The 26,230-nt window shown below is 44.5% G+C and overlaps 1 protein-coding gene across 6 annotated transcripts in view; it reads right to left on the bottom strand.

Moving 5' to 3' along the window:
* The window catches only part of Gkap1 (G kinase anchoring protein 1), a 35,278-nt gene extending 9,857 nt beyond the window's left edge, over positions 1–25,421 (bottom strand). Inside the window, exons 1-8 of one of the 6 annotated variants that reach the window (XM_052157345.1) lie at positions 25,328–25,390; positions 24,415–24,512; positions 19,697–19,958; positions 19,097–19,240; positions 15,248–15,325; positions 11,626–11,749; positions 8,090–8,112; positions 766–922 (exon numbers count right to left, since the gene is read on the bottom strand). In XM_052157345.1, coding sequence (XP_052013305.1) covers positions 766–922; positions 8,090–8,112; positions 11,626–11,749; positions 15,248–15,325; positions 19,097–19,240; positions 19,697–19,915 — 745 coding nt within the window. In that variant the 5' untranslated portion in view covers positions 19,916–19,958; positions 24,415–24,512; positions 25,328–25,390. The other 5 variants (XM_052157344.1, XM_052157349.1, XM_052157346.1 and 2 more) reach the window with 5 other exon arrangements.
* Positions 25,422–26,230: the final 809 nt, after the last annotated feature.

Raw genomic sequence — 26,230 nt, 5'->3', positions numbered from 1 at the left:
ATTTCCCAAAAATTCTTTCCCGGCTACAGACTAAAACATAAGTTAGGCCTTAAGTATTGTACAAGCCTTCCCAATCTACCCCACCATCTGAACAAGCAGTTTTGAATTAAACCGTGTCTTTTTGGTTCGACGTATCTGTAGTTTTCTTCCTTGTGCTCAGACCTCTGTCCTGCTCTCCTAGTTTCTCTGCAGAAGCCCATCTTGATGTTCCACTCCTATCACACTAATGTGCTGAGTTTTGTATTCATAACTCTATCTATAAAACGATTAAATGTATACTGTGTACAATATACTGTGCTAAGCACTTTAAATTACAATTTCTAACTCTCCTAAAAATCATGCATAAAGGGAAACAATTATGTTCCCAGTGCAAGACTGCAGATGAGTTGCAATGCTAATATTTTTATTATATTTGATTTCAACATCTATTCTCTATTATATCTTGCTGCCGTCCAACCTTATACAGCATTAATGCCACGTAATCATCTAATAATTACACTTACACACTCAACTCAGTTCTACTGAGAGAGTGGGCACCTGAGTGTTTCCTGCCCTGTGCCTGAGACAGCGCTTCCTTCTCTCCAGGACCAGCTCCCAACCGTACATGGAGGGCAGCATGTGCTCCATATTAGTTCGTGAATTAACTGCATACCCACACAATTCTTTACAGAATAAAGGCTAACATACTATCCTAAAACTGTTACTTTAGACAATGAGAACTGAAGTCTGCAGCTTCCCTGTGACTTTAAGAGAATGTTAAGTTACATGCCTGGTTCTGCTCTGCAGCAGGACAGTTATCTGTTCCGTTGTGTTCTGTAAGTTGCTCTCTCCTTTTTTCTCTAATAAGAATCTTATGAACATCATCTTCCAGTCTATTGAAGAATCCCCCATCGTGTGATAAAGTCTGAGAAGAATTCGATTCCTGTCAAAATAAATCCTGAGTTACTATCACTCAACACAAGCATATACACACACATTCACTAAACCTTATGAGTCACCAGGAGGATAAGGATAAGAAAGGTTGCTAGGAGACAAGGCATCACTTGACCCTGCATCCAGAAGACCAGTAGGAGTGGCACGCTTGGCAAGTGCCTCTTTCATACTTCTTCCTATTTTGGCATTTCCTATGACTGACATCTTTTAGAGGCAGGGTCTTATAGCAGAGCTCAGATTGGTCTGGAATTTGTGATTCTCCTGCTGAGCGTCTCACATACTGAACTATGGCTCTGGGACACCACACCCAGGCACTGCTACTGCTGGACAGCACATAGTTCGCTGTATTAGAGACGTACAGCTGCCACCACGATAGCGTTATACTCTCCTCACCGACCGACTCACCAGCCGTCACTCTTTCTCAAATATTCTTCTTGGACCTGGGCAGCACTAATTTTGTCTTTATAAATGTATCTATTCTGCGTATTTCACATAAACAGAATATTGTTTTCTGCTCCAAACTTCTTTGATCTACCTATATGTTTGCAAGCCTTGTCCATGGGACAGCATGGGTTAGTACTTCATTTTCTGCCATGTAGTATCCCATTTTACATTGGCTTTTTCTTGACACCGGTAGATGGACAGCTCTTGTCTGTTGTGAATGCTACTGCTATGAACACTCACACACAAGATGTTTATGGCTGTTTTCAGTTCTGTTGGGCATAGGCCTGGGCGTAAGCATAATGGGTGGTGTCACAGTCTACATTTAACCTTCTGAGATGTTCCAGCTGGAGCTCCAAGCAGCTCACCATTTTACAACCCCGCCCGTCAGCAACACTGGGCAGCTCTAAAGTCTGTATTCTCAGCACTATGCTGTTATGTGGCTGTTGCTGACACCCTCATGAACATGAACACCTATTTCATCAGGGCTTTGAACTGTGTTTCCCTATGGCTAGTGGAACAGTTTTATGATTTCTGAGTTTACTGGATACTGTACAATCTTTTTTGAGATTAGAACCTTTGCTCATTTTTAAACTGAGTTACTTGCCTACTTACTTTTGGCTAGAGATGGCCCCATGGTTAAGGTGTGTGCTGCTCTTGCAGAGGCCCCGAGTTCAGATTCTAGCATCCACTTTGGGTGGCTCACAACAGCCTGTAACTCTAGCTCTGGGGCATCTGACAGCATCTCCTGGCCTCATGTATGCCTACCTGTCCCCCCAGGCATATATGTATATTTATATGAAATATAGATATAAAAGAAAATAATGCATGTATTGTAAAAAGCTGAGCATAGTAACAGTTGCCTATAATCCAGTTAGTGACTGAGAGAGAGGCCAGAAAAACCTGCCCTGCAAAGACAGGTTCTGTGGGTCTCTCATGCCCTTCCCCGTCTGTGAATAAAATGGTTTGCCATCACCCCCCCCCCCCCAATATAGTAAGAAGATGAGGAACAATTAAGGAAGACACTGGATATTGACTTTTGGCCTCCACAAATACATACATGTGCACACGCACGAACATGCACACATATTAACTATTATTAACTAGATTAACTATTATTTATAAATATTTTCTCATTATAAGGGTTGCCTTAGCAAATTTTTCATGTTGTCCTCTATACAACTCATTTTCATTTTCTTTAAATGAAGGGTTGAACTCAGGATCATATGTGTGCTGGGCGAGCACTTTACCACTTTACTTCTGCTCTCTCCTGAGTTCTAGCTCCTACATTAGCAAACTGCAACATAGACCTGCCCTTGTCATGTGGGGCTCAAACATAGGCATGACCTCACTGGTATTGGTGGCTGGGTGCTGGCTTCATTTTAGGTTCACATATGCTCCTGTGACTCACACTGAGTTAGTTTTTCTATATATGCAGAAGGCATCCAAATGTATTCCTCTGCACAGAGATATCCAACATTTATTCATGGAGAAGACTATTTTCCCATATGGAATTGTCCTGGCATACAAAGTCAAAAATCAAGCAAACACAAATATCAAATTTTATTTCTGGACTCTTAATTCTATCAAGCTCTATGTCCTCTCTCAATACTGTCAATTCTCAGTATCAAATGGACTCGTCTACTACAGCTTTATATTTGCAGTGTTTTGTGCTGCATTTACAAGTAATTTTGACATAAACTGTGTGTATTATGGCAGTATTAAAGAGATGTGATTTTACACATTCTCTAATCAAGTAGGATTTCTCCTCTTCTTGTTATCAAGCAGAGACTAAATGAAATGCTCTTCCTGTCCCCACTGGTCTTCTGGCTACAGTACTGAGTTTTATCAAGTCCATTGTCTCTGTAAACAGTCACACACAGTTCAATCCATGGCTGCTCAGTGTTTCCACATGCACATCACCCAAGAAAGGGAAATGTCTGAATGGAAATTTATTTGTATATCAATACAAGAGAGTTAGAGACCTGTAGACAACTTCATGTTCTACATGCATGCAGACACTGTTTTGCTTGAGTCTCAGAAGCACCAGGACAGAGCATGTATCCCACTAAGCAATCAAGGCTTGTGATGTCCAGGAGCCACGGGCCAAATGGCACAAACGTAACTCCAAGTACTGCTTTGTAAAACTACCATATTCTGTCAAGATCTTACTTTAAAGCTAAGACAGGCTGAGCTTCCATGACAGGAGCGGTGTGCTGGTGATACTAACAGCTTCTGGATGTACACGATTCAGTGGCCTTGTTTGCTCGGCTGAGTTTTTGAGACAGATCTCACTCTTCACTATTCATGTTGACTGGCCCTGAGTGCACAGAGACCCACACCTCTGTGCTGGGATCAAGAGCATGCCCACCGTGCCGACCATCTTTTGATTTCTACTCCTCTTACCAGTATTCCTATCCCCCCCAAAATCCTGGCCACTTAGTACTTCTGAATGACATACACATAAAACACACTCAAATTTGGCAAAAGATTTGAGAAGACTGTTGAGAAGATTTTTGACAAGCCCATGAAAACATACTTATCAGTTATCAGGAAAATACATTTGAAATTCAGAGAGGCCCACTACATCTCCGCTAGGGGCTGGCAAGGGTGTATAGAAACTACTTCTTATACACCACTGGTAAGACTAGTAAATACCACATCCGCTTTCTTTTATTCTTTTCTTTCTTTTCCTTTCTCTCTCTGTCTATCTGTCTGTCTCTTCCTTCCTTCCTTCCTTCCTTTCTTTCTTTCATGGACAAAGGCTTGTTTCAATGACTGGTCCATATGAGGCCACAGCCAGGCCACTATGTACAGACAGGGGAAGCTTTATTTCTTGGTCTCTTCCTCTCTGGACAGAGTCTTGATAATCTCTTCCTTCTTGGCCTAGAGGTGCTCCTCCCGGCTTCTGTGCTTCCTTGGTCTTAGACCTGTGAGCCCCAGCCTGGTCAGCCATCAGTGTCTTGCGGGCCTTGTCTGCCTTCAGCTTGTGGATGTACTCCATGAGAATTGCTTGTTTTTGAATATTTTCCCTCTGACCTTCAGGTACAGGCTGTGATACACATGGTGGTCAATCTGCTTAGATTCCCGCTATCTCCTGAGAAGCCAGCGCAGGATCCCCATCCTTCTCATTCAGGTCACCTTCTTGGGCATCCGAGCGTTGGCGGTACCCTTCCTCTTCCCTATGCCCACATGCCTGCCCCTCTGTTAGGCAAAGGTGTTCTTCTGGCAGCGAGCCCAGGAATGAACAGTCACAGGCTTCTGGCATGTCTGCTTCCTAAAACAATCTGACAGGCTCTTAAACAGACATTTTAACCAGGTCTCCTGTTATAGGGCTATAATCACAGCTAGTTGGGAGGCTGAGACAGGATGATCACCAGTTCAAGGCCTGCCTAGATACAGAGTTCAAAGCCGACCTAGATAACTTAGTGAGATCATGTCTGAAAGAATTAAAAGGTCTTTGGATGTAACTCAGTAGTAAATACTTATGGCCCTGGGCTCCATCTCTACAACAGTACAAACAGGTAAACAATTTCAACCCTACCTCTGAAAAAAGGAAGTCAAGATCACTATACAATCTAGCAATCTTAATCCAAAATAGCCACCTGAGAGAAATAAAAACAGAACTGCATTCTGTTTTATTCAGTTAGAACAAACTAACTGAACATAAAACATTATCACAATGGAATAAATTCAGCAATAAAGCTGAATGAACTATTATTTGCTTGTTTGAGACAGGGTCTCACTCAGTAGTGCAGGCTGGCCCAGAACTATGTAGACCAGGATGGCCTTACCTCCTCTGTGCTAGGATACAGTGTGCAACTATGTCTAGCTGAATGAACTACTGACACATAATTCGACATGGATCAACCTAACAACACTATGCCAAATGAAAATAATCAATCATAAAAGATTACACTGGGTGTTCAGAGGTTCCCATAAAGTACAAATCTGTAGAAAACAAAACCAGAATAGTCACTGCCGGAGACTCAAGAGGGGAGTACAAGGGAACCCTGGGGGATTGTAGACAATTCCACATCTAGACTATGATACAACTCCTTCAGTGTACTATAAATGAGGCTGCGAGTCTAGCTCAGTGGCAGAGCAATTGTTTAATATATCTAAGACAGTAGATTGGATTATCTGTCTTCATGCCTTAACATGCAATGGTAAATTTATTGCAAATTATACAATTCAATAAAACTGCTATTTTAAATTGTATTTTGTTTACTGAAGGGGATAGAGGCCAGAGAAGAACTTGTTCTCTGCAAGGGAACACTCTTCTGTCATGTGGGTCCCAGGGACTTAAACTTGGGTCACCAGGCTTGGCAGCAAGTATTTTCCTGCTGAGCACATAACTAGCATATAAAGCGGCTTGCAAAAAGCCACCCACACCTCGTTTCTCTGGCAGACCGCACCATGGCGACTTGTGCTGCGCACTCTGTACTCTCCCACACATCTTGCCTCCACAAAGTGATCATGGCCCCAAGTTTACCGTTTATCACCTCCATTTTTTTATTATGCAAACAGCACTAAAACATAACTTTCATTTTGTGTGCTTTCACTTGCTTGGCTTAGGGATTTTGCAATAGGGACACCATGGCATAATCTGAATAAGGCCTCCTGCGCATCACGGCTGGTAAGCTTTCCAGTCTCTTCTAATCTAGAACACACCGCCTTTCACAATCCACTTTTTCTCCTCACATGTTCTTGTTGGAGAGACCAGATGAGCTGTCAGACAACTTGTATTCCCTAGATGTTCTGGGAATCAGCCCCAGGCCTATGCACAGAAGTCAGCCCCAGGCCTATGCACAGAAGGCAAATGCTCCACCATCAGCAACACATCCAGCTGCACAACTGCTTCTTCTCTGAATCCTGTCACTTATAGGACTGAGCCCTGAGCCTCGTGCAGCACAGACACCCCTCTTGAGGGTTGACTTAGGTTTAGGTTAAGCACTGGTTTTGAGCATACTTTGCAAGTTTTGCTATCCTTAAGTATCTTCACTACTTCACAAACCTCTACTAAAGATACACATCTGGATTTTTTCCAAGTCGTCTCTTGGGTAAGATGTAAAGGGTAGGCCTGGTCATCACACACACAAATACCAACATCTGTGTGCATGTTCCTAGGTGGTCACATACATATGTTTCTCTAGAGCAGTGGATCAGTGGCAGCCTACGGCCAATTTCGCATGTGTTTCTGCACATGTGTGCAGAGGCCAGAATTGGACCTCAGTCTTTTTTTTTTTTTTTTTTTTTTTTTTAAATTCCACTTTCCACCTATTCCCTCACCTCTCTCTGAACCTACACTTGTACCAGCTCATCTGGGCTGTAAGCCACAGCCTAGCAGTTCTCCTGTTCCTGCCATCTCAGAGCTGGGACTGCAGGCATATGCAGGACTCTCCTTTACATCTGACTTTGGCCTTCATGCACTGCCGCACTCTGCTCTGCTGAGCCATCTCTCCAGCCTAACATTTTCTCATGCTACCCCCAATTCTAAGGGTGCCATCATATAACCTCTTTCTGGACAGACATCCAGCTCTACAATGTAAAGATCTCTTAACACATCACATACATAATCTTCACTACAGACCATCTACACGTGACCTCTTAACACATCACATACCCAATCTTCACTACAGTCCATCTACATGTGACCTCTTAACATGTCACATACCCAATCTTCACTACAGTCCATCTACACATGCTTTCCCTTACCCACTTTTGTTTTTTAAGATTTATTTATTTATTATATGTAAGTACACTGTAGCTGTCTTCAGACACTCCAGAAGAGGGCGCCAGATCTTGTTATAGATGGTTGTGAGCCACCATGTGGTTGCTGGGATTTGAACTCAGGACCTCTGGAAAAGCAATCAATGCTCTTAACCACTGAGCCATCTCTCCAGCCCCCTTCCCCCATTCAAGTATCTGTAACAGTGATATTAGTCAGTTCTCTCCTTCCACCAACTAGGTCTCAAGGACCCAACTCAGGCTGTCAGGCTCAGCAGTAAGCGCCTTTATGTGCAGAGCCATATTGCTAGCCTTTTTAGGGGTTGTTTTTGTTTTTTTATTCTGGATTTTTTGTTATTTTAGTTTTTTGTTACAGGGACTTGCTATGTAGCTCAGGCTAGCCTTAAACTACAGACTCCCAGGTGTGAAATTTGTAACTATGTGTCACCAAGTCTATAAACCACAGGTAGGGTGGCGGCGTGTGTGCCACGACACATGTAGGGGTCGGAGGACACCCTGTAAGGGTCACTTCCCTCCTTGTTCTGCGTGGGTCCACAAAAGTGGAGAACACTTAAGAATGATATCACCATGTGCTCCCCAACCTCCACACACAGCCATTCACAAACACACATGAACAGCTTTGCACATACACTTGTGAACACACATGCTTTCCTCAATACAAAAGAATAAACACACATATAAATACAAAAATTGAAATACAGATTTGGAGATTAAGTCAGTGCTTTGACTTTTAAGATTGTATATTCATAAAGATTAGGAGAGTAATGTCAGATGAAACTGTAGTTTATGCAAGTAATCACTTTCATTCTACTGTATTTATATCCTTATAATACCAGAAGGATAATGAGTTCAGTGAAGACAAACCTTTAAGTGGTCATGTCTCTAGAAAAAGACTTACTGCTATTCATTAAAGTACTGCTTTTCAGTGTTTTCTAGACTACAGGACAATCACAGTAAAACTTACCTCTGTCTTTTTACTAATATGATCTGTAAATGAAAAAAAGAAAAGTAAAGTTTTACAGGAAAGAATTAACAAATACAAATATTTCAACATGTTAAAAAAGTAGCTGAAAGAATGCTATAATTATAAAGTGTTACACACAGAGTTTTCTAAGATTCACATCTGAGTTTTAGGCTTAGGATGTTAAAGCCTAGCACAGACTTGCTAGCTGTATTCAGTTTAGGGACTATATTTTATAACCTAGTAGATGCCACTGCACCAAGGGACAGTGTGACATTTTAAGCATGTGAGTTTATACATAGCTCAGTCACCCGGCTACATGTATTTTTCAGAGGACAGAAAATGAAGGAGCTACATCTATGTCTAAAATCAGAGGGCTATTAACTGAAAACGTTCAGATTACTATCTCTGTTGAATGAAATGAAAAATATTATAGTAATTTATGGCCTTAAAAGCTGTTAGCTGTGTTAAGATGCACAAAGTGGTCTGATTGTACTGCAATAAAATCCCTCAACATATTTACAGATGTGTATTTATAGAATTCAACAACAGAACAGTAACAATTACACATGAAGTGAACCATGCATGCAGAAACTACAAAGCTCTTCTAGGCAGGAACAACAGAGTGGGAGGGAGGGACAGCTCAACCTAAAACATAAGGCACAGCCAAATCCTGTAATGTGAGGGTGATCAGGATAATATATACTTGCATTTAAGTTAGGTGATTGGGATAGCTACTCAACAATGTTCTTACGTACAAGCAATTCTTACCTCTCAAAGAAGAACCTGACAGAATACCTTTCTGATGACCAACAATTAGAAAGATTGCCTCATTTTCTACATCATTTGTTCATTAGAACAGTTCAAAACATAGTCAATGTTAAAAACTGATTTTTCTGGTATGTTCTACATAAAAATATGATGCCATAACCCAAGGAAAAGATCACAATGCAAAGTCACAACACAAACTGTAAATAGTAGGCAGCTTCCCTTTGCTATGCTCTCAATGTAGCTACGAAGTCTGCTCACAACTAGGAGTTTAAAAGGTCTTTTTGTCGTGTGTTTTGCCTCATTGTTCCGGGCTGACTTTTGAGGATGAAGCCGAGCTTCTGATGCTCCTGCCTCCATCTCTTTTTTTTTTTTTTTATCTCCCCACCCCCCCCACTCTCCCATTCCCCCACCCCTCCATCCCCCCACTCCCCCACCCCCCACCCCCCGAGACAGGGTTTCTCTGTGTAGCCCTGGCTGTCCTGGAACTCACTCTGTAGACCAGGCTGGCCTCAAACTCAGAAATCCGCCTGCCTCTGCCTCCCAGAGGGATTAAAGGCGTGAACCACCACCACCTGCCTGCCTCCATCTCTGCAATGCTAACACATGCACATACCATGAAGCCAGGGGCCTGTGCTGTCAGGACTCACATTCAGAGCATCCCACATGGTAGGCAAGCCCACCACAAGAGCCCTGTACTCCAGCCCCTAGTAAGAATTCTTTCATGCCTCTGCCTACATTTTAAAGAAGTTTCTTCCTTTTTAAAAAAGTTAGGGCTGAGGAGATGGCTTAGTGAATGAGAGAACTGGTTGTGCTTACAGAGAATGTTGTGTTTGACTTCCAGCACCAAGAGTGGCTTGCAGCTGATTCCTTTATCTCCTGTTCTAGGGTATCTGATGCCCTGTTCTAACTTCCACAGGGACCAGGCAAACATGTGGTAACATGTGCTCACCAGAGTAAGTGGGGCCAGAGCAAGAGGAAGAAAGGGAAAGGGGGAAAAATTATTCTTTGGGGCTGGAGAGATGGCAAAGTGGGTAAGAGCACTGACTGCTCTTCCCAAAATCATGAGTTCAAATCCTAGCACCCACATGGTGGCTCACAACCATCTGATAAGAGATCTGACACCCTCTTGTGGTGTCTGAAGACAATTATAGTGTACTCACATGTAATAAATAAAAAAATCTTAAAAAGAAAATTATTGGCCTGGCAGTGATGACACACGCATTTAATGCCAGCACTTGGGAGGCAGAGGCAGGTGGATTTCTGAGTTTGAGACCAGCCTGGTCTACAGAGTGAGCTCCAGGACAGGCAGGGCTATACAGAGAAACCCTGCTTCAAAAGGAATGTGTACATTGCAAGAACCCAAAAGGAGACTGAGCCCAACTGCCTAGGAAGAAATGACAGCACAGGAGACTTCACACAGTGCTAGCCTGGGGACAGGGATCCAAGACTGAGGAATGGCCACAGTGCACAATTCACCTTCCCTGCAGTGCCCAGAGCGGCAGGTGATCTGATCAAGAGCCAGAGACTAGGGCACTGGAGCTCAGCCCGCCGTAGTCCACCAGCAAAGGGGTGCAGCTCTGCAGCAGCCGCATGCACAGAGGGAGCACAAGGAGGAGGTCAGGACATCACACATTCACCTTCCCCACCATAAGCCATGACAAGACTCACATAAAATACATGTAAACAACGCGCAGGGCCATATACACTCCAGAAGGGGCACAGACACAACAGAGACACTCAAGATTCCTCTTGGAAACTGCCACATGCTGACGGCGTCTCACTACGGAGAACAAGGATGACTAGGTTCCCGAATTGCCAAAAATACCTCACAACCACACTTTTAAAAGTCAACCACCACCAAAAATCCAAACAAATGGATAAGAACTTTAAGACCTATACAAGAAAATTATTAAATGAATTCAAGAGCTAGTCAGGAAAGTTACAAGGAGAATGAAATGATTGTTAACCTAGAGATAAAACTCCCTCTCTAGGGAGGAGGAGATTCCTACAGTTCTCCAAGCCCCACACAGCCTACCAGAAGATACATGAGCAGCAGAGCTGCTGCAGCTTGGGCAGAGGTCCAGGGCGAGCTGTTACCCAAACTGGGGGGATTCAGCTGTCCTCCAGGTGGCCCTTCCCCACTTCTGTTGGCAAACCCAGTCGGTCGATTGATCGATCGACTCAGCAGGCTAGACTTGGAGGCAGCGTTTTTTCTGGTCTGCTCTTGGGGCCCTCTCCTGAGTAAATAAACTTGTCCTCATCTCCCCAGGAAGTTGCACAGAACCTTTTGTCTCTCTTGCTCTTTTGCACAGCAAGCATCACCCTGACAGACTGGCACCTTGACACTCAACTTCCTCGCCTCCAGAACTATGAACCAGTGTGCTGTTCGCTGGCAATGACCTGCCATTAGTTACACTACCACAGCTGTACAGTGAGCTAAAGCACAGGGTTGCATCTTTATACTCTAAATGCTACACGACAAAAACAAAATTAGAGAAGTACTGGATATATACAGCTATAAAAAGACTCAAAGCGGGGTGTGTGTGTAACTCAGGTGGTGGATTCTGGGCCAGCATGAGCAAGCTCCTGGGACTGATCCCAGCAGCACGTAAGTTAGACATGAGATATGCCTGTGACCCGAGGCAGGAAGACCCTCGGCTACACATTGGGTTTGAAGTCAGCCTGAGTTACAAGAGCCCATATTTAAGGAAAAGACAAAGCCGACAGGCAGAAGTGGCTTTGGCGTGGCAGGGGTGCACATACATTACCTTCGCACTGGAAGTCTTTGAGTGACACCGTGAGAGGTTTGTCCTTTCCCTGATGGTTCTTTCTTTTATCTTTTTTATTTATAACTTTTGTCTGAGTTGAAGCATTTTCAGCATTTTCATAATCCTAAAAAGAATTACCAACAGCAATTAAGTCTGGTTTATAAAGCATATCAGCTCTTCAATGTTTCTGAAAGAGTAAAGGCAAACAAAAAAAGCGTAGGCCAGCCAAAGTGCCCGAGAACGCCTGCTTAGCTACTGCTCATCCTCTCAACTGAAAACATTAAAGCCAAAGTATAGATTGGTTTATAAATCCCACCACTGTCAACTAACTTCTTATTCTTTACTTCAGGAGCAAATTTATGAGAATAATCTATAATTTCCAATCTCATACCCCTGAAATGGGGATTCTGTTTTTTTCTACCATTAAAATTAAGATCAGTTTTCTCTTAAAACTATACATTTTAAAAAGTAAACTCTTTTTTTTTAAATGTTTTATTTTCTGTGTATAGCTGTTTTGCTTGAATGTATGTCTGACCCAAGTGGGTCAGAAGATGACACCGGACCTACACTGGCACTAGACTTACGAGTGGGTGTGAGCTGCCTGTGAGCACTGGGAACACACACTGGCCTCTGAGAGCAGCCCCACTCCATAACACTGGCGTATGGTTTTCTTCCCATGGCTCTAACACTCCTAAGTCTCCACTGCTGGAGTCTGTCTTTTCCCAACCCCTCCCCGTGGTCTTCTATGCTCTTCACACTCACGATCTGTGATCTGTCCGTGCACAGACATCAGCTGCAGGGCTCAGCACACTCGGCCACATTGTATTCCCTTTCAGCCACGGCCCCACCTCCTCACAGCTGTCAATTATGAGTCTCATTTTTTCCTGTCTACTCTCCCTACACATCTTATATGCCAATGAACCATTCTGTTAGTCACTAGGTCTCTTCTCTTGCTTGGACACTGACAGAGTAAATCTCTGATTTACTCCCTCAATTCACTTTCTATACTTATAGTATAGAAATGAGTTTCTAAAATAAAAACCTGAAATCAATCTAAAAGGTAAAAACATCCACTATCTTCTAAGAGAAGGCAAACCCACCACATGTGTTCAACGCTGTCTTTAGCCTACTGAAGCTTTCTAGGTTCACTCAGTTCTTGTGTTTCCTATGTGGTATTTCACACATTAGCTATTGTCAAGTCGACACACCTTCCCTGAGAGTGCCTGCTTCCTTCTGGTCTGCTTTGTGAACAGCTAATAAGTCTAGTAAGACTTTAAGACAATTGTTTTTGAAAAATCCCATCCCCACCAAAGGCACTAAGAAGCTGTCTATTGTGAGTCTTCACAGTGCTAAGAACAGGGAACTGTCCAGGGCACCATTTGCCTGTGTTCTTCATTAAGCTCAAGGGCTGAGATAGTCTTTAACTTCACATCCTATGCCAGCACCTGGCCAGTGAGTAATAGAAGAGAGAAAACAACATTCCTGATTTTTCCCTTTTCTTTTCTGTTTTTGAGACAGGGTTCACTCTATAGCCCAAGGTGGCCTAGGACACACTGTGTATGAGCCCAGTCTTCCTGCCTTTGCCTTAGCAGTGCTGGGATTATAGGTGTCAGCCAGTGGATGGCCCAAACTTTCATTATTTGTTATATAAATTCACAGGCTAGAATAATCATGGGAGGGAAGAAGAGAGATGGACCAGTTGGTATGGTAATTGTTTTTTCAAGCATGAAGACCAGAGTTCAATCCTTAGTCTCATGTAAAAATAAAAACTGGTGTAGTGGTGAGTGCTGGTGATCCCAGAGCTGGGGAGGTAGAAAGGAGGACCCCTGGGGCTTGCTGGCCAGCCAGTCTGAGTCTGCTAGCCTCAGCTTTATCAGAGATTCCATCTCAAGAAGATGGAGAGAGACAGATGCTGATTCTGGCCTTCCTGCACACTTGTATATGGGTGTGCACACTCTAACATAAACTATTATAGTTATCTGATTCAAATACTGACGTGCAATCTCCATGAGTACATTAACATAATTGTATAAAGCTAGTCTTCACATACAAAAGCAGCACTTCCATTCTCTTAGAGTCATTACTGTCTGACAAAAATCAATGGTCTAGAGCACTAGGCCTATGACTTTAGCAAGAAAACTGGCTGAGAACATGACATTTTATCACACCAGTTGCTCCACTCCTAAAACACCTAACTGCTTCAGGTTCAGAACAATGACAGACATCAACAACAGCTAATCATTAAAACTAGAATCATATGCACTAATTCAGGGACAATCTCTAAGTCCACTTAAACGGTTAAATCACGATAAAGCATTATATTCACTTTTATAATAGCTTGATTTTTATCTCAGTGGACACCTAACCATTTAGGTTACAATCATTCTTTTTTCCCCCTTCTTTTTAAAAAGAAATTACATCTTGTTCTGCATATGGGTGTTCTGGCTACAAGTGTGCCTGCACACTATGTGCATGTAGTGCCTCTAGAGACCAGAAGAAGGCCTGGAGGTGCAGGTGGTTGTAAGTTGCCATACAGATGCTGCAAAGTGACCCAGGTCATCTGGAAGAGCAGCCAGTGCTCTTAAGCACTGAGCCATCTGGCCAGCTTTGATTTTGGTCACAATCATTTCAGTCGTTTAGTGAATAAGGACATGGAAAATAAAGCAAATGGGATATAACAGACCTCCTGACTGGACAGGATACAACAGACCACCTGACTGGCAAGAGTTTTTTGGTAGCAAAATCACTTGCTGTGTGCTTTAATTCCTCTCTTTCTTTCTCCTGGGAGAGAGACACTAGTGGACTGTAGCGCGGCCACAAGGCCTCAATCATGAGGGGGATATTTTTGATCAACATGAATGAATCTAGGGAACAAAATCCTAGTAAATGTTAAAGTATCATGTTGCATTAAGTCAAATTTCACACAATTTAGATACAAGAACTGGAAAACAACACCACTTTTCACTTAATATCCCTCAGTCAGAGCTGCAGGATGTCTAAAATTAGTGCTCATAACATATGCTGAGCTTAGGAACGCAGTCTGGGGTGAGCTCTGTGTCCTGGCTGCTGGGCCTCCCCAGCAGGGAGTGCTGCAGCAGCACTGACACTGACTCACATTTTTGAATCCACTTTTGGGGAGGGAGCAGAGCTACCGGCTAAGCCAGGTCTTCTACATGCTAAGCCCACACCTGACCACTGACCTCCACTCAAAGCCCCTAAATGTCCTCATGCGCTGTCCATTTAGAATGAAGGTACGTACGTGGCGGTCGTTCTCATGTGTTTGTCTGCTTCATCTTGGTTGAGAAACTCAACCTTCTAAGTCATCAGACAAAGCGCGGCTCCCTTGTCTCTGCTCCTCAAATCTGAGGAGTGAGGAGGATCCTGCTATGGACCTTGTCTCGGATCCTGTCATGGATTTGGGGGGCGGGGGCAACTTTTTTTTTGTAGTTTTAGGGGATAAATCCAGGGCCTAACACTATGTTATGCCCCAGCCCTAAAGAAGACACTTTCTGTGAGTGCAGGCAGGCCTGCCCCGAGCGAGCTCTGACCAAGCACCTATTGTAAACATGAGTCCTGCGACTGACCGCTAGCGTGCAGTAGTGACCATCCATCCCGCCAGTACCTGCTTGTGCTCTTCATATTCCAGCTTACTCAGCAGCAAGGCCTTCTCAAGATCAGCTTCAAACATCTCAGAGGTCAGCTGAAACAACGTTTCACAATAAACATACATTTATAGCTTAGTCTCAAAATAACCATGATACATGATAATACAGACAGCAAAAGAAAATGAATGTACTTTAAATGAACATTTATCACTTTTCCAAAGTTATTTAACCATGCTATCTAGGAGCCATGTACTGTATAAAAGCATAAACCCTGTTTTTGAAATTTCTATTTCCTCATTTGTTGTTAATTTGAGTACATATTCAGGTCTACATATGCTATAGACATCTCATATTTTTCTATCCAAAATCCCTTATTACTGTGAATAAAATATCCCGATATCCATGATTCAACAGGAGAGCTGAGCATCCCAACCACTGTAACCCAATGCCACATGCACAGGCATGGGACCGCCAGACAGGGACCGTGAGCCAGGTCTTTTGCGGTCTTCCAGGCACCGTCTACAGCTATGGCAAGGAAGGAGACCCGCCTAACAGTCACCCCTACACGCTGTTAACTCTTGCCTTGGAGTGTCCCAGGACTTGCTAGTTTCCATCTTTCCTACGGCCTAAGTTTTTAGGTTTTAATCACTCCTCGATAATTTTTTTGCCCAAGAATTATGTTGTTTAATTTTTTTTTTTTTTGTTTTTTGGGTTTGTTTTGTTTTTTGGATTTGGTTTTTGGGACAGGGTTTCTCTGTGTAGCCCTGGCTGTCCTGGAACTCACTCTGTAGACCAGGCTAGCCTCAAACTCAGAAATCTGCCTGTCTCTGCCTCCCAGAGTGCTGGGATTACAGGCGTGCACCACCACCACCACCCAGCTGTTTAATGTTTAAAAATATACTAAGAAAAAGACTAAGATAGAAACCAATGTCAAAAGGAATGGGTAAAGCCTATCTTAAAAATTAGAAAATTGTTAACATTAAACTCTACAAATTAAACTTTCTAAGCAAAGTCACCCATTAAAATAGCAGCTCATTAAAGCCAGGGGTGGGGGGAGGTGCACGCCTGTAATCCCAGCACTCTGGGAGGTAGAGGAAGGCAAATTTCTGGGTTCGAGGCCAGCCTGGTCTACAAAGTGAGTTCTAGGACAGCCAGGGCTATACAGAGAAACCCTGTCTCAAACAAACAAACAAACCAACAAAAAACCCAAAACAAAACTAAACAAAAACCAAACAAAAAGCATCTCATTTAATCCTTTGCCAAGACAAAAACAGTAAAACAAGTTAGCTTTACACAGAAAAACACTAACTGAATTCAATGAGAATTAAACTGGTAAAGGAAACTGCATGCAAGACTCTAAGTAAGCCCATAATATATTACAATCTATACAGTAACCTTAGGGGACTGAGGAGTAACACAATTCCAACTATTAGCAGGAAAGCCCCACTTTACAACTGAATCCTAGGAGCCTAGAGAGGTGGCTCAGTAGTTATGAGCACTGGCTGCTCTTGCAGAGGACCCATTCCCAGTACCCACATGGTGGCTCATTCCAGTTCCTGAGGATCCAATACTCTCTTCTGGCTTCTGTAAGTACTAGGTACACATATGATATACTTATGTACATGCAGGTAAAATCGCCATAAATATTTTAACCTCCCAAATCATTATAATAAATAGATAATAAAATATATAGATACTAAATAGATAATAAAAATAATAAACTAAAAATTTATGTATATTTGCCACATTAAAAAGAAAGTATAAATCAATTTCTATATCTAAACCAAATATTTGCTCATAAGTTAAAATATGATGATGATCTTTAAAAAAAAGTAATAAATCTAAATTTATTCAAACAAAGCTGGTTAATTTGCCATTATAATCCTATTTGTAACATTTAATTATGGGAAGAAAGTTTGTGATTACTTCTCATGTAGCATTCATACATTCAGGCTCAGGCTGAGGCTAAGCGAGTCAGACAGCAGGACAGATTAGGAAAATTTTCCAGTAACTCACAGAATTAAATTGTTAAGGCAAATCATTCTGATAAAACAATAAAAAATAAAGTGTATGTGTGCATTTTGTTTTGTTTTTTAAGAGAGAAGGTCTCACTATATATCCTTAGCTGTCCTGGAACTCACTACATAGACTATATGAGTTGCAAATTCATAGATCCACTTGGCCTAGAAATGAAGTTTGAAGTAGAAAAAAACAAAAACCAACCAAGCCCCCAAGCCCCCATGGCTTTCCCCAGCATCTGCCTTTAACTGTAACAGGCTAAAGTCTGGCGGCCTTCCCTGCCTGCCTGTATTGTGGTGCTGACAAGTGGCCTAAATAATAAGCAAGCAGAGATAAAGTATGCGATAGCATCATGCAAAGCTCTGACCTAGCCCTTAAGTTTGCTTTTTTATTAACATAAACTAGTATACAAGTAAACAAAAATGAGGGAAACTTAAAATTTTAAATCAAAAAAGAACCTTAATTGGGAATATACTGAGTATTCTCTGTAAATAAATTTTAAGTTGCTATTTAGAGGATATAGAAAAAGGAATAGAATTCTGGAATGGCTGACATACAATGTCACAAAGTGCTCCAACTCACAGAATACTAAAGACCATCCCGGTACACAGTGCAAGACTTCACTGTTTCCTTCTAAGCACAACTTCTAAGGTTCCGAGTCTTTCTGCATGATTCAACAACACACACAGTACACATTCCTCAAGGTCCTGAACTATGTGATCTGTTTTCTTTTCAGAACCACCTGATCACTGTGACAGCAAACATGGAAAAAGAAAGACCACCAGAGGCTGTGCTCAAGTTCACACACTGCTTTTGGTATAAATCTGAGTCGTTTTCCGACATCAGTTTCCCTTTGGATATCTGGTGAAGACAATGGTGACTCCTGTCACTGCCTAACAGCACGTCACTATCAGGAAATGTCAACGGCATTGATGTGTGGCTCCTGAGTAATAACTGGCACCACAATACTGGCTCTGGGCCAGTGTGAGAGCCTAAAGAGAATATATGGAACACAGTTTATATGAAGTGTGCTCAGGTGCCGTCTGCTTCTGAGTTTCCTTTGGTTTAGAGATGGGATCTTGCTCTGTTTCACAGGCAGGGCTGGAACTCAGGAGCTTCCGGCCTCAGTTTTCTGAGTGGTTGGATGTTTGGATGGCACATGTGCACAGCACACCTGTCTACTTCCTTTACAATGGTAACACAGAATGATAGGAAGATCCACTAAATGGACCAAATCACAGTTTAATAAACATACACATAAACAGTGTTCCTTTCCATGAATGTCTGTGCACACACGTGCATACTCACATTCTCACACACATCCTGTGCCTCCTCCCTTCCCTCGTGTGTGCTCTTAATGACCATCTAAGAGACGCAGAGTAAGATTCCATACAAATAGGCCGACAGAAGCAGCATGCCACCAGCAGTTCCACAGTCACAAAGGGAGTTTTACCCCAAAGTCTGTTTTATCACAACTGTTACTAGATATTTTTAACAGGAGATTTGTAGCCCTATAAATTTGAGTTTTAAAAAATTTGAACAAGTATTTTTTAACCACTCTCTCCAGCTCTTGGAAAGTTGAAATAAGTATAATAATTCTCTAAATTCCTAACATTCTTTCATTTACAAACAGTAGATGAACTGGGCTAGGGTTGTGGTGAAGACTAAGAGCGCATGCCTGGCGAGCCGAAGGCCCTAGGTTTGATTCCCAGAACCCACAAACAGAGAGCCATCAACTGCTTTGCACTGAGCAGTCTAGCATCTGCAGCACAGGGCCGTGCTGCCATCTTAACGTCCCATCCAGTGGAGAAACAGCTGGGGAGATAGATGTATGTACTCAGCTTTACCTGCTCATCTCTCTGTCTCCATTCTTGCCAGTTTTCTTCCCGTGATTCCTTCTGTGCTGGGTTTGGCAATGAAAGCTCATGTTGAACATTGCAAACGGAATGGGAGGATTTCTGGGGAATTTTCTTGAAAGCAAGATTCCTGAGCTAAGAAATAAGCACAAAATATACTAAATTCAGCACATCAATCCTAGTGATTTTGATTTTAAAATATTTCTAGTCTAAATACTCCTTATATTAACTTACATAACTGAAAATTACTTGTGGAGTTTATTCATCTTTACTTTTAAATTTATTAACTTGTTTACCACACAAGGTCTCACTATCCTGCCCAGGCTTGTTCAAGCAACCCGTTGCTTAGTCTCCTGAGAAGCTGGGGCTACAGGTATGGGCTGCCCCCCACCCTGTAAAGACTTCTCTGTCTTAATTTTACAGCATGCGTACACAAGCTGCTCCAGTCACGAAAGCTATCTGAGTGTTGGTTGACGTGGGCTCAGATGGGTGTATGTTCATCAGGAAGCTGTGTCCTGTGCCGGGCACAGTGCCTGCAGTGCGGCTGGTGAGTGTGCCCTCGGCCCCCGGACACGGAACGGCCAAGGCTACCTCGTTTGCTTCACTCTGCTGCTGCTCCTTCTTCTTTCTTCTCTTCTCCCGTTTTTTCTCATTTGAGGTTGATTTGTTTCCCAAAGTTTGAGACTTCCCGTTGTTGCTCCGACCTTTGCCTTTCCCAGGCTCAGAATCAGAGCCACTGCCGCTGTCCACTTGTAGCAGGGCAAAGCGAGAGGCAGTTGTGAGCACAGAGCTCAGGACTGCCGAGGCCATGGCTCAGGACTGGGGAGCACGAATGCCTAGTCTACAGTGACTCCTGTGGGCAGGGAGGGGAGGAGGGAGAAGAGGAGGAGGAGGAGGAGAAAACACAAGGAAGAAATTTACAGCCATACATGTAAAATACATTTTTCCTGACATCAGATTTGGTAGTTTTTGGATTTATACCCACAATCCCATGGCATTAACATATTTTTTAACTAAAGAAAATAACATAAAGTTATTCAAAAGAATATATGGGTTTTATTTATTTCACATGTAACAATACATGATACTCATGTCGACACCTGGTTTTAAAAATCCTTAACTGTTCTTTAAACACCTCTGTGGTGTCTACACACTCATGGACACGCTCCATCGCAATACTCGGCCAGGAATGGAGCAGCAGCACCACCAGCACACACAAAGACCGTCCTGTAGCTGCAGCACACTCACCTCAACTTCAAGAAAACAAGACAAGAACAGAAAAGAACACTCTTATATCGAAATGTTCAATTGAATTAGAAAGACTGAGGCTTATAACTAACTTTTAAAAAAAGGACTTAAATTCCCTCAACCATGGATTCCATGCCCGTTACTATCAAGGTTGTTGAAAGCCTATGGCTGACAGGTCCCTGGCCCCTGCAGGTACGGACTACTGGTGTGTTATTGAACAGGCATGCCAACCACCTGATCAGCGCTGCTCTCAGCCTTGGCCAGCCTCTCAGTAGTCAGTGTGTTACACTGTGTATGGCAGCAGCGTGTGCTCTTAAATGTCAGCAGTTACTGTATTATTTTGCCTGTAATGCCTTGTGTGAATCAAATGTTTACAAATATTATTCTAAAACAACTCTTGAAGAGGACTTAGGATGTGGCACAACTATTTAAAATGTGACTAAGCACAATGGCTCCACTGTAACACATGTTCTGAAATTCAAACCAACATTTTCCCCATCTAGAAACTAAGGCTTTAACCTTAGAAATGAAAGAAAAGGCTTGTAGGCAGGAAGTAGTAGCAGAGTCAGCAAAGCCCCTCCCAGAGGCCTGCCAAGCACACTAGTGGACTGCAGCAGAGACCTGGGTTTCCCCAAGACCCGCAACAGCAGCAGGGACTGACTGACACACCGGACACACAGAAGTTTTCCACAATGAGTGAACTTAGAAAAGGCAGACCATAAGGAAACAGGATAAATCTCTCAACTGAGAAAAGAACACAATAACCATTCATAAGACAAAGCACACTGGCTAAGAAGGTTCTATCACCTCAGCAGCCCAAATGTTCAAATGCTAAACATGTTTCAAAGTAGAGCACAAGGGGGTATTCATGAGCAACGATGACTCCTTCTTTTCTCAGGGTGAGAGAGAGAGAGAGAGAGTGTGTGTGTGTGTGTGTGTTTGTGCACGCGTATGCACATGCCCATGTGTGCAAAAAATAGGCCAGGATAGTACAATATAATAAATTACAGTCAGTGTGTCAAATATTTAATATAGCAAATATATCAAAGACAAAACATTATTCTACTCAGTATTCCAAAGCTAAAATAACTGGGTTCATGTGGTCCCTGTTCTTTTTTAAGACCAGGATTCATGCCAGGTGGTAGTGGCGGTAGTGGTAGTGGTGGTGGTGGTGGTGGTGGTGGTAGTGGTGGCGGTGGTAGTGGTGGCGGTGGTGGTGGCAGTGGTGGCGGTGGTGGTGGCAGTGAATGTCTTTAATCTTAGTCCTTGGAGGCAGAGGCAGGTGAATCTTTCTGAGTTTTAGGCCCACTGGGCCTACAGAGTGAGTTGCAGGACAGCCAGGGCTACACAGAGAAACCCTGTCTCTGCCCTCATGTCTTCTTTCAATCCAGACTCAACATTGTAATGCTTATACCAAGAATTCCTGTCTCAAGTTTATGTAATCAGCTTTTACCATTGTCAGTAAAGGCTGATCACCCAATGGCTGGGCAGAATAGACAACAGGGCAGGAAGTCTGCCAACCAGAGGAAGGAGAGAGGGTAGAAAAAGATTCAGATTAGCTCAAGGAGGATGAAGGATCTGAAGTCATAAGGAAGGGATCTGGAGAGAGCGTGGAAACACACCTGAAGCCCAAAGAGCCAGATCTATAATACTATGCAAGCATCATGGGATAGGGCCGGGAGGGAGCCAGGTCTGCTTAAGAAGTAAAGGTTGATCATTTGACTGCTCAGCTATTGAGGTACAGCTTTAGATAAATATTGTTACTCTGTGTGATTACTGGGGACTGCATAAAGCAAAGATATACAGCTGCTGGATTAATTCACTGCTACATTTATATTAAAGAATAATTCATTTGCATTCTACAGTGATTCCTCACGCTTTCCCTGTTTTTTGAGAAAACAGACCGCTCGGAGTGTTAACTTGTTCCTGGCTTGATCTATGCTGTTCCTGGAGTCTGGAACGTCTGTCTCCTCCACTTAAAACTTCTCCATTCTTCAAATTTAGCCCCACGGCACGACAACTCTGATCTGCCTTCTGCTAACCACTCACTGGCTCTCTTTACTATCCCTGCATTTATGTTTACTTCTGTTCTTCAGTGAACTCCTCTCAGCAGCTGTCACTGCATCTAGCTCCCTACTGTCCTCATTTAAAAAATGCTAAACAACACAGGTCTCTTTGTGTTCAAAAAAATCAAGGACTTGGCACAGATAAATTTATCAGCCAGTTGTAATGGGCACATCTGCAGTCTCAGTACTGGAAAGGCTAAGGCAGGAAGGTCATAGATTCAAGGCTAGCCTAGGCTACACAGTAGAAAACTGACTCAGCAAAAAATGAAGAAATAACATTAAATAAGTTAATAATAATCTCAAACTTCCTGGTTAGGGCCTAATTACACTCTCTAAGCACACAGCGCTACACCTAAGTGTGCACTGGAATCTGTGCTCTGAAGTAGAACACTGAGGATGCAGAGTGCACACAATCAGCTCAAAATCATCTCACTAACAGTGCTGTCACAACCAAGAGTTCCCACAACTCATTTTTGTTTTCGAGGAATCTTGTTTTCATAGGAAGCTTTGGATTTTGTGCCAAACTGCTGATTTTTAAAAGGTGAGGGTGTGAGATAAACTGTTGCTAGTAAGGAAGAGGCTAAGCTACACCCAGCAAGATTCATCTGTCCTTGTGAGGCCTTGGTCTCTATGAAGGGCCACAGTCACCATGAGCTCCTTCTTCTAAGAGATCACTAGATCTTGGGAAAGAACTCAGTCCAGGGCAACTCAAGTACATAATTTTTACTCAGTAGCAATTTTAGCCCTTTTAAAAATGATTAGTAGTTACTGTTGATCAATACTATCAAACACCTAGCTTGATCCAAAAAGAAACTATGCAATGAAAATGTCATCAGTTAATATGGCCATATGCTTTGAGAGATGATCTCTCTCACCATGTAGCTTGCACTGAGATCAAACCCTCCTGTCTAAGGCTCCAGAGTCTTGGGAATATGGGTAAACATCACTTCATCCATCTAGAGAGGCCTTGGTGGGACCTAGCAGATTAAATACAATGGACTGATGACGTAAGACTCCAAAGGCTTTGGGTTCCCAAGCACTGTCCCCACAAATTACAAAATGAGGATAAAATTAAACGGCTAGGTCTCCCTAATCTCTGTGACTGTCATTTTGACTTCTTAGAACTTAAGGTTATGGGGATCAAGGACCAACGGCATTCTGAAACTTTCTTCTAATACACTGATTGCAAATGACATGAACTTAAAGGTATACCCAAGTTCCAAGCCCACCCCCCTGCAACACACACACTGGCTAAGTACAGTCTTCCTTCTCTAATCTGCAGCTTACAACTTCTGTGGGTTGGGAACTCTTAAAAAAAAAAAAAAGCAAGCTGCAGACATGTTCTAAGGAATTAAGCCATCAAGTGCAAAGGTGATTTTCACTTGTACACAACGTCCCTCTGCTCCACGGGTAGGTTCTTGTTCTATAGTGGTTGCTAGAAGCCCCTATTATACAAGTGTATTTCGACCTTTAATGAAATTCTCATTGGAGAGGCTTAGACTCACCAATTTTAGTAGCATAAACTAGTGTAGGGAAACCCCAGGCTTTCTAGGAAGATTCTCAATATAGTATTACGATCTTGTAGTAGTTTCTCAAATATTTTTTTTGGAGCTACAGCTTAACTTCATGCTGGTCACAGGCGCAAGCGCCTTTGTAGAAACAGACGGAGGCTGAGGGTCTGCAGAACAATGCGTGTTTTTAAGCGTCTCGGTCTCTTGCTACAATTCTCCACCGACATCAACTGGGAGATGTGGCAAAGCGGGGGAGCGGGGCAGACAATGGAATAAACTTCTGCCCCGACTGCTCCGCGTCTACGAACACCCCACCGCCGCACTGGCACCCCACCGCCGCCGCCACCGCGCGTAGCTGTTAGAAGCCTCGACAGCCGAGGCTTGAGCGAGAGCCTGCGCGTCTACTACCTCGGGCTGCCGGGAGGGAGGGCGGCGTGCGGTCCCTCACTCCTCCTTTGGGAACCGAAGCCAAAATCTCACGCACCAGCCGTTCCGGGTGCTCCAAAACTTGTTCGCGAAGTACCCGGAGAAAGAGTGCGGGGTGGGCGAGCCCCAGCTGCTGCCGAGACGCGGCGTCCAAGCCTGCAAGCGACACCGGCGTCGGGTGGGCGCCCCGGGGGTTCCCGAGCCGGCGGCCGCACCTGTCACTCCCGCGGCCGCGTCGGACCAGGCCTGCGGCCCGCACTCCCCCGCAGCCTCCGCGGCCCTCCCGCCGCCCGGCCCGCTCCGCTCCCCGCCTCAGGCCGCACTCGGCCGCGTCGCCTCAGCCGCGAGCTGCGGGGCTCCGCGGACTCACCGGGCCTCGCCGCGGCGCGGCCGCTCCCGTCTCCCCGCCGCTCCCGCGCTGCCCCCGGGCGTTGGGCGCGGGCCGCGGGGCGTCCGCAGTAACGGGCCCGCGGAGGGAGGGCGGCGGCGCGCGGAGGGCGGGGCGGCGCGGACCCGCAGGCCTGGCGCCCGCCGCGGCCGACCGGCGCGCGGGACTTCTTTCCTGAGGGTCGCGGCGCGGCGGACGCGGACGCCGAGGAGAGGTCCGCGGGTGACGGACCGCGGAGGACCAGAACCACCTGCTGGAGGAGCCGCGCTACGGGGGCCGCGCAGGGTCCAAACGGCTCGCGTAGGCGGCGGCTCCGCGGTCCTCGGGGTCGCGGAGCCGGGGAGGTGGGAGGCCTTCCGGGAGGAGGCTTAGGCCGCCGCGGACGCCGCGCGGCGGGATCGCCGGGCTGTAGGGAGGCCCGGGGGGCGGAGGCGGACCTCCAGTCAGCGAGGGAGGGCGGTGCCGCAGAGATGCAAACAGCCGGACGGCCTCCTCGGGTTCCCCGGGGAGCACGGGACGGGCCGGTCCTGCCGCCCGGAGCACCTACGGGGCCGCTTTAGTTTTGCAAAGTTAAGCGGCTTACCGGCAAGCCCGTCCGCTGGAGCCCAGCCGTACGGGCTGCCCGTAGCTGTCCCGCGCAAGTCACCTCCGCGGGCGGGACGCGGGGGTTGGAGGGACACAGTAGGAGCGAAGCAAAAGAATCACAGCAAACGCCAGACCACCCTAGGGCCCTGTGGAGAGAGAGAACGCTACGCCGGTTCCGCGGACTGCGAGCATCTGTGGGGCAGCGTGAGGGAGGAGGCGTTTGGACTTGGCCTGGGAAGAGGTGGGGTTTTGCGGGGAGACCTCGGGGCCTTGGATGGAGGCCATTGGACGCTGCGTTCCACAATGAGATTGGTGGTGTTGACAAGTGGCAGAGACGACTGAAAATAGGAGGGACAAGTTCCAAGTGTGAGGATGGGTGTTTAAGGCAGTATTTTTTGGGGGGTGTGGGTTAGAAGTTTGGAGGAAGAAATGAAGGCTTTTGCTTTGTAACTACTGCAGATATTAGAGATGGGAAACTGGCAGCCCTGCGGAGACCAGGCAGACAGTAATAACAGATGAGCTATCGAAGAGTCTATGAGCCCCCAACACTTGGGATCAGAAAGTGAGTCCAACGCCACTGGTTCCACAGAAAGAGGATGGGGCGAGACTTGAGATAAAAGAAGGCAGGAAGAATGTTAAATGATTGAGAAGTGACATGGAGGTGCATTCTACAGGATTTGAACATCTGACCGGGAAGAGAGAAAATAAGGCCTTGAGACTGTACGCTTGTAAGAGGAGAAGACTGCTACTTTTTGAGAAAAGATCAATTTAGACATGAAGGGGTTGAAGGCAGCCAGAGAGATGTGGCCATAAGAAGTTAAAGCAGTTCTAAAACAGCTGAAAGAACTGCACGTGGACAGTGCACCTGGGGCTGGGGAATAAATAGTTCAGTCGATAGCTT

The sequence above is a fragment of the Apodemus sylvaticus genome, chromosome 14 (assembly GCF_947179515.1).
Source record: "Apodemus sylvaticus chromosome 14, mApoSyl1.1, whole genome shotgun sequence".
Lineage (NCBI taxonomy): Eukaryota > Metazoa > Chordata > Mammalia > Rodentia > Muridae > Apodemus > Apodemus sylvaticus.
Note: the sequence above shows the minus strand (reverse complement) of the source record. Positions and strands in the feature narration are given on the sequence as shown.